We start from the raw sequence: 8,947 nt of genomic DNA, 5'->3' as shown, positions 1-8,947 counted from the left end.
TGTGGTGGATTGGGTGGACTTACAGGCTTATATTGGCCTTCTATTGCTGGCCGGTGTCTACCGTTCCCACAATGAGGCCACAATGAGCCTGTGGAACGCAGAAACGGGGAGAGCCATTTTTTGTGCTACAATGTCTCTGAGAGCCTTTGAAGTGATGACAAGGGTCATTAGATTCGACGACCGAGTAACAAGACCTTACCGATGGAGAGATGATAAACTGGCAGCAATTCGAGAAATATGGGACAAATGGGTTGAAATTCTACCGAAAATGTACAACCCTGGCCAAGCAGTTACAGTCGACGAATGTCTGGTACCGTTTAGAGGACGCTGTAACTTTAAGCAATATATGCCAAGCAAGCTAGCCAGGTATGGCATCAAAATCTGGGCAGCTTGTGATGCTAAGACCAGTTATGCATATAATATGCAAATATATACTGGCAAGCCAGCTGATGGGCAACGAGAGAAGAACCTGGCAATGCGCGTTGTCCTCGACATGTCCGTGGGTCTCCAAGGGCACACCATCACCTGTGATAATTATTTCACGTCGTATGCCCTTGGCCAGGAGCTCCTGAAGAGGAAACTGGGCATGCTGGGAACTGTGAGAAAAAACAAACCTGAGCTCCCACCTGCGCTGGTAAAGACGAGGGGCAGAGAGAAATTCTCTTCAGTATTTGCCTTCACCAATACACACACACTTGTGTCTTACTGTCCCAAAAAATCCAGAAATGTGCTCTTGATGAGCACAGTTCACAAGGGAGCCACGGTCAGCACAGGTGACGAGAGGAAGCCGGATGTAATCCTGGATTATAACAAGACCAAGGGTGGAGTGGACAGCCTTGACCAGGTATTTTACTATTTATTTATTTTTTGTTGCATTTTTTACAAATTTTCCTATAAAAAATTGCTTGTGGTTTATAATTTGTAACAAATGTATGAATTGCTAAGTGAATAAATGTAAATGTACTTTTGTCAGTATAATGTTTGATTTTTATTCTTTTTCTGTGTGTATTATTCAAGATGGTGGCTGCTTACACTTGTAAGCGAAAATCAAACCGTTGGCCAATGGTTGTATTTTCCAGCATGCTCGATGTGTCAGCTCTCAACGCCTTCGTCCTGTGGTCCGAAATAAATCCTGGCTGGAATGCAGGAAAGTCCTGGAGAAGGCGGATCTTTTTAGAAGAGCTTGGCAAGGCTCTGGTGTCCCCACAAATCGAGAGACGGAGGAGCGTTCCCCATGGAGCGGCATCTTTGAGGATGCTGAATCAGATCAGAGGACAACCCTCCTCAGAAAGCATCCCTAGCACATCCACAGCAACTCCCACAACAAAAAGAAAAAGGTGCCATGTCTGCACTTCCAACAGAAAAAAAACCAGCACTGTATGTGAAAAATGCAGACAATATATCTGCAAAGAACATTCCGTGACAATTACCTGCTGCCACAAGTGCATGTAAATATGTAAATAGTGTAAATAACAATTATTGTTTGTTCTTGTCACTTATTTAGTTATTTTATGTTTGTTCTTACCTGTTTGGTACTAATTAGTTATTTAAATTTGATGTTTTGTGTTTGAAATAAATTATAAATGATCTACTACTTTGTCTTTTCCTTATAGCATGGTCATATTTATCTAAGCATGTTTTAGCATCTTTGTGTAGTCTCACCTAACACGGATATGTATTTTTTTAAATTACAATTTTAACTTGTGATAGTCAAAAACTTAAGAGGTCAAATTCATTTTATACAGTGGTTCATAGAGTTCAGCCTATATGCAGCCATTGAGTACTATAGCCATCTAGTGGCTATTGATATTATTGCTTTTTTTCTTAATTTAATACCAATATAAGACACCAGATGCCAGCAAAGACACTTCATCTTTAGGTTTTAACTCTCGGAACTTAGTGGAATGATATTTTAATGTAGTTAAAAAAATTAAAAAATTAAACATAAAAATAAGCATAATTTACATAGAAAATATGGTACTTTTTGAAGTAAATAAATTCAAAAATACCCCCAAAATAAAAAAAACACACCATAAATGGATAGACAAAACTTTATCGAAGACAGTGATATAACATTTATAATAAATAAAAAATAGGATCACACCGGAGTCCTCTGTGCCCACATTTGTCCACAATTACAGGATTAAGGGCTATAAAGTGAATACGGTTTGAGGGCTAGAGGGGTCATGAACTGGCTTTTTAAATGTTTAATACTGTCATGTGAGGTCAACTTATGACGTTTGCGTGGTTTTTACATTTAAAAACATCATAATGAATAAGTAATAGGCTATTTTCTGACCTGGTTTTGAGGCTCTCTCAAGACACGCTCAGTTTTGAAGGGTGTGCCGCACTGAACACATGGAAGTAAACGCCCACAGCTAGGATTGGATAAGATTTGCATAATGAGCTTCTGCTCCCTCTGTCAGTGACAGCGTGTGGCAAACGGTAACCGGAATTGTGCCAAACATCGAGTCAAGAGATTAAACAACGCACATCAAGACAGTAATGAACCAAGAACACCACAAATAAAGTATTCTCCAGTCTGTGACAGCGTGCTTCAGTCAGAGATGTACACATAATCAGTACTATCTGTAGCAATGCAATACTATCACATATAAAAAAAAATGTTTTACTCACATTAGTGTGTAGCTTCATTCGTTCATGTAATCTCATCCTGTCTGCAAATCCAGTCTCGTTTACAAACGAATACGTGATCAGAAATGAAGGAACAAACGCAGTGTCTTCCCCACGTGAGCTGGATATTCATTAAAAATAAAGTTAATCCATGCATTCATAATATTGGAATTCGAATGCTTAAAAAGCAGAATCCAAAAAGCTTATGTGGTATGTTTATTGCTTATAAATTCGATGCTGTTTAGCTCTATGCTGCTCTTAGCTGTCATGTTAGTGCCACGAGTCGGTGGGCGGGGCTACAGAATCAGACGTTGTTCTTCTTCTGTTGAGGCGGTGCTTCACCACACTCAGACGTCATAGCCGTGCACATTCTGAGATTGGTCATTTTCTGGGTCTGGTGTCAATAAAAGCTTTTCTTTGACTAACAAGGAAGTTTTCAGCTCTGGAACTTACAGGATATTCTTATATATCCATGACCTTTTATATATCAAAAGCTCAAGGGAAACTTGATTTCTCAATTCATCACCCCTTTAAGTTGGTTATTGTCAATGGTGACTATTCTGCTAGACATTGTTTAGCATGAAAAATAGCCTAGAATGTTTGATTTTGTTATTGTAAATGTCACCAAATTACACTGCATTTGTCAGGACTCGGGTTTGATCATTGCTCTTCCTGCTTTTTCTCTCATTTATGTTTCCCTGTATTTTGCCACTGCAACAGAAACACTATTTCATTGGACAGCCGAGCTGCCAAGCCAGGGGAAATAGCTGATGACGTAATCCAAGGACAGGCCAAAGTCATCAACAGGTAGACAGTCCAGTGAGGCAATAATGTAAGAGGGCAAGCCGGAAGAGAGGTCAAGAGGCAGGCAGGTTCAAGACCAGCAAAATGACACAGTCCAAGGTGCAGGGCAGAGAATAATCCAGGCACAGTGTCAATAACAAAAGGCAAAATCCAAAAGGAGATGGGAAAACTGAGCTGCAGGGCTGGATCAGACTAGGAAAAACAGAACAGGATCAAAATTTGGCAAGGCAAAAATAGATTCACATTGAAAGGCTAGATCATGACAGAAAAACAGTCGGGCAGAGAAGGAAGGAAGCTAAATAGTGTGAGAAATTAAATGAGAGGAGAAACAGGTGAGAGAGGTGTGCAAGAGCCCTGATTATAATGCAGCGCAGCTGCCGCAGAAATCAAGTGCGGGAAACTTAAATGGAGAGACAGGTGAGAGAGCGGTGCAGTAGTGCTGATTTAGAAAAGAGCACAGCTGTGGTGCGGTGGAATAATACAGGGAAACATAAATGAGAGAAAAAGCAGGAAGAGCAATGATCAAACCCAAGTCCTGACAGCATATTGTGTGTACAACACACTTTATTCACAGATATTTTTCAAAATGAAGAAATAAAGAAGAAATAAGCAATTTTGTACAGTATTGTGTTTAGTATGGTTGGATTGAAAAATTGTCAACGTTTTTTTTTTGTCTTGATTTTGAATATACAAATTTCAAATGATATATAAATATATATCTTTAATGTAACATTTTTTTTTTTTTTTTAAGTTTTGTGCTTTGTCTTCATATGAAATAAAGTCTTTTTGAATTTTATCAATGTTGTAAAATTATTAAAACGTTATTACAAGAATTGATTAAGTGCACTTTCATGGTGTGTCTTTATTAGAAGTAACATCCCAAAATTAATATGCATGAATATCAAAAGGCATTTTAGTGGAGTAAGTGCAAGTTTTCAAATTTAGTAATGTTTGTGTCAAATAAATTATATTTGATTTTTTTTTTATATATTTGTTTTATACAAATATAATTTTGCACAACTATATTGTAATGTAATTTATTTATTATATAATATAGATTCTTTTAAAACAGGTTTACAGTTATAGGCATAATGAATAAATTATGCAAAACAAAATTCTATTTCGGTTTACAGCAGTGTTGTGTAGTTATTGGAGGTGAAACACTTACAGGTTCACGGTTCAATACGGGTTCAGTACAATAGGAAATATGTTCACACTTTAGGGTCCAATTCTCACTATAAACTATGACTTTGCCTCAATAAACCCCTAATTACTGCTCATTAGTTAGTAAGGTTGTTAAGCTTAGGTATTGGGTAGGATTAAGGAAGGGATGTAGAATAAGGTCATGCAGAATAAAGCATTAATATAGCCCCGTTTCCACCAAAATTACCCGGAACAATTTGTACCAGGAACTTTTTTCCCCCAGACCTGCTGCTGTCTGCGTTTCCACCGCGGTCTAAAGTACTGAGAAGAATAGGCAAATTAGTCCGGTGATGTAGGACTGCGCGCGGCGCGACTGCTCCTCCCAGTCAGCGACGGACAGTAATCATTTTTGTGCGATACTGTCTGCAACAATAACAAGTGGAGGAGATGCAAGCAGTGCTGCTTTTGCTGGTTATATATTGGTTTACTACAGAGGTCATTAACAAAATGGTGGAAAAGAGACAAGCATTGATACTAAGGCGTATTCTGAAAGCTCGTAAAGCTAGATTTAAAATAAGACAAAGTATGTTATCATCAGCTATTACGGACATTGACCGTGCAATGGCTGAGACGAACGCGCGCCATCGGACAGAAAGAGCAAGACTGATATTTACTGAACGCTGAACGATCCTCGCAAAAGACTTTTAAAAATGCCGGTTGAAATAAAATGCTGCGTGAGTTCAACCAATCAGCATGTTCAGCGCCCAAGTCCCACCCCCGAAAGTTCCCGAACTTTGAAAAAGTACCACCTCGGGAGCAGTTTTTATTGTGGACTTCTAATTTGTGACCAGTGTATTGTTTTTCTCTATCCTCTGCGTATCCTCGTTCGTCAATACATCATGTGTCGGGTCAAAGGTCACTCTTTTGGCATAAGTTGATGCATACAATCGTCTGCCGGAAGCTAGTTATTTTAGTCTGTAAAGTCATAAATATGTTTTGTTTTGTTTTTTTTTACTAAAAATGCATGGCTTCGCTTCTTTATTAACCCCCTGCAGATGGATTACTTTTATGACGGATAGATGCACTTTTATGGCCATCAAAATCTTGAATCATTCCCATTAAAAAGCTTGGAAGAGTCAGGACATTTTTAATATAGCTCTGATTTCATTCGTCGTATACACCATAGGATGACTTGAGGGAGAGTGAATCATGGGCTAATTGTAATTTTTGGGTGAACTATCACTTTAAGTCTCTTTGATGATTGATGGCCATGACAGTGTGTTCAATGTGTTTTGCTGTTCTTTTGTGTGTTTTGTTATCAATTTGGAATTGTAAATTACTAATGTGGAGTATATAATTTGAGTGTTTCACTTTGTGTTGAAATAACAGTGTTTCCATCACAAATTTGTGTAAGTTATTGACTGAAATCATATATGGTTAGTATATGCAGAGATATTTTAATATTGACTGAAATCATGTATGATAATTATATGTAGTTTATATGTGTATTATATAAGCTTAAAGAGCAAGCACACCATTTCCCTATTAAAAAATATGAAAACTGTATGAAATACATGAACAAGTGACAAAATGTAAATAAATCCTATATGATTTTAATTTGACTAGCATATGATTCAGTATAAGAACTCTTTATTTATATATATATATATATATATATATATATATATATATATATATATATATATATATATATATATATATATATATATATATACTTTCAGAACACTTATTTCTGCCATTTTTTCCATCATCAAACATGTTGGGGATAACTACTATTGCTACTCGGTTGTGGAAGTCACAAATATTTTTTCAACTTGTGCAGGAGGTGCAATTGAGGGGAAAATCACACATTTGCAGCAAACGCATCGCTCACTTTGGGTAATTCCTTGGCATAAATGGATATGACGTTTTTGTAAGCGTTCCCAGGAATGCAGACCAAGTCCATAGGAGACAATGATTTTATCCACATCTGAAAAACAAATATTTCAAGGAAGAAATGGCTTGTAGTAGACTGACAGGTAAGAATACTTTACTGATATAAATCTTTCCACATGCGCCAATGGAGAGATATTGAGTACGAAAGTCCCAATGTGTGAATATAAAACCAACTTTACCAAAGTCATTAAACACGTGTTGAATATCCAGCAAACTATTTAAAAATATTAATAATAAGAAACAAAATGGGCATGTCATATTAAGTTTAACAGTATGAAAATAAACTAAGGGTTTACTATAGTAACCATGTTTTTTTTGGCGTATTGATTACCATTTGAATAACCACAGTTTTAATACAAATACCATGGTTAAACTGGTTAAAAAACATGGAAGTGTAGCAAAAAGTTTGTGGTTACTATAATAACCATGTGTTTTTTTTTTGTTTGTTTTATTTGTAGTAAAATCATGGTTAATTTTTGTAAGGGTCGAGATGTGTTACTCTGAATGGACATGTTCCAGACGCATGAGTATTGAGTTATTTACAACTTCAGAATACCTCGAAACAAGCGATTTGACAAACAAACACAGAAATACAAATTAAATATACATAAAGGACATCAACATAAGCAACTAATCATAAATAAGCTAATGTATAAAGCACTGCATGTCTAAAGACACGATAATCTCCTTTCAATGGCCATAATAAACTAATGCACATTATAACAGCGAAATATAATAAAGCATATCACACACACGATACTTTAAATTGACACACAACAGCCGTGAAATGAACAAAACGATATGTTGTATGAAGCTGTAAAGTTGATCATCTGTGAAAGCAGCGATCGAGGCTCCACTGCGCGGCGTGACATCACAGGGCTCATGATGTCACAGTGCTTGCATTCCGAGCTACATTCCGGCGAACATTCCGAGCTGCGCCAGTATAAAAGTCAGCAGCAGCAGCGAAGACTTTCACACAATCAGCAGCAGCAGCGTTCGCCCAGAATAAGTTACTTGATATCATAATATAAAGCGCAAGTCTCTTCATTTACCTAATTTAGCTCAATTAAAATGGCTATCCCACTTGGATCCATATTGGTGTCGGATTGGCACTGCTGTGCAGACAGCAGAGAGTTTTTCAGCAAAATACTGCACAAGAAGACACGCCGAAAGTTTGGGCTCTTGGAGGCGCCGATGATGCCTCCTCATATGAATGTGGACATCGTTCGCTACAAGGTTCTTATCTCGGGTAAGACTGGAGTCGGGAAGAGTGCTCTTGCTGCCCGTCTCGCTGGCCTCGATCTCCCCAAAATGCATTATGAGAACACAGGCATAGAGACAACAGCGGTCTTCTGGCCTGTGAGACTAAAGGACAGTGGCCGTGTGCTGTTTTTCCGCTTTGAGCTTTGGGACTGTGGGGAAAGTGCCATGCGAAGATTTGACCACATGTTACCGTCATGTAAGGAACAGGTGGATGCCATCCTTTTCCTGTTCTCCTTCACTGATCGAGGCTCCTTTGATGATCTTTCAAATCAGAAATCACGGATCACAGAATCTTCAGATCCAATGGTTAAATTGGTGGTTGGCACCAAATTTGACTTATTTATGCACACAGACGTGACAGAGAGTGACATAACACATTTTCAAGAGGTGTGTGGTCTTCCGGTCTTCCGAGTGGGAGGTGATGTGAGTGCGGGGCTTGGTGAAGTAGCGCCTCTCCTAAATGCCCTTGCAGAACATCTGTGGCACCAGGACTGTATGGCTGCTTCATCTGTCTCCATCTCCCCACAGGCTGCTCTCAGAGAAACGGGCTCAGAGATCATTGTATAGCTTGTGTGTATTGTAGATCAATTTCACATCTGTTGGTCAGTATAAGGCAAAATTTATGGATGGACTATGCTGCTATGGAAATACTATACATAACAGAGAAAAAAGAAAATAAAGGTCAGCAGCAGCGAAGACTTTCACACGATCAGCAGCAGCGAAGACTTTCACACGATCAGCAGCAGCGAAGACTTTCACACGATCAGCAGCCAAACACTGGACATCTGCTTTTACCATGAACACTAGAGCACTGTCTCCTACTGGAGCAGCTATGGAGAACAGCTCAACAGGTGAATATATCTCATATTCATATTTTCACACATTAAAAACAAGAAATATTTAGTCATATGAGGATCATGTTACATTGGGAAGAAGAAAACACCAAACTTGGTCAAAGTATTTAGTTGACAAGCTCACAAACTACATCTTAGTATATAGGTTTTATTTCACTATGCAAAAAAGGGTGAAAAAATTACAATATAAAAATTAAAATTTTTAAAAAATATTTGAATATCTGAAATATGGTTACATTTATAATGAAACAATGTCAAATACACGTTCAAATGACAAAGCAAAACTAATACCC

The 8,947-nt window shown here is 37.9% G+C and overlaps 1 protein-coding gene across 1 annotated transcript; it reads left to right on the top strand.

The window, feature by feature from the left end:
* Positions 1-7,608: 7,608 nt before the first annotated feature.
* LOC307135453 (ciliogenesis and planar polarity effector 2-like) lies at positions 7,609-8,367 on the top strand (the record flags this gene model as incomplete). Its single annotated transcript, XM_079831917.1, has 1 exon — positions 7,609-8,367. The coding sequence occupies one exon, from the start codon at positions 7,609-7,611 to the stop codon at positions 8,365-8,367; it is 759 nt and encodes a 252-aa protein (XP_079688043.1).
* Positions 8,368-8,947: the final 580 nt, after the last annotated feature.

This window comes from Gobio gobio (genome assembly GCF_949357685.1).
Source record: "Gobio gobio genome assembly, chromosome: 1".
In the NCBI taxonomy this organism is placed as follows: domain Eukaryota; kingdom Metazoa; phylum Chordata; class Actinopteri; order Cypriniformes; family Gobionidae; genus Gobio; species Gobio gobio.
This window is presented reverse-complemented; position numbering and strand designations above follow the sequence as displayed.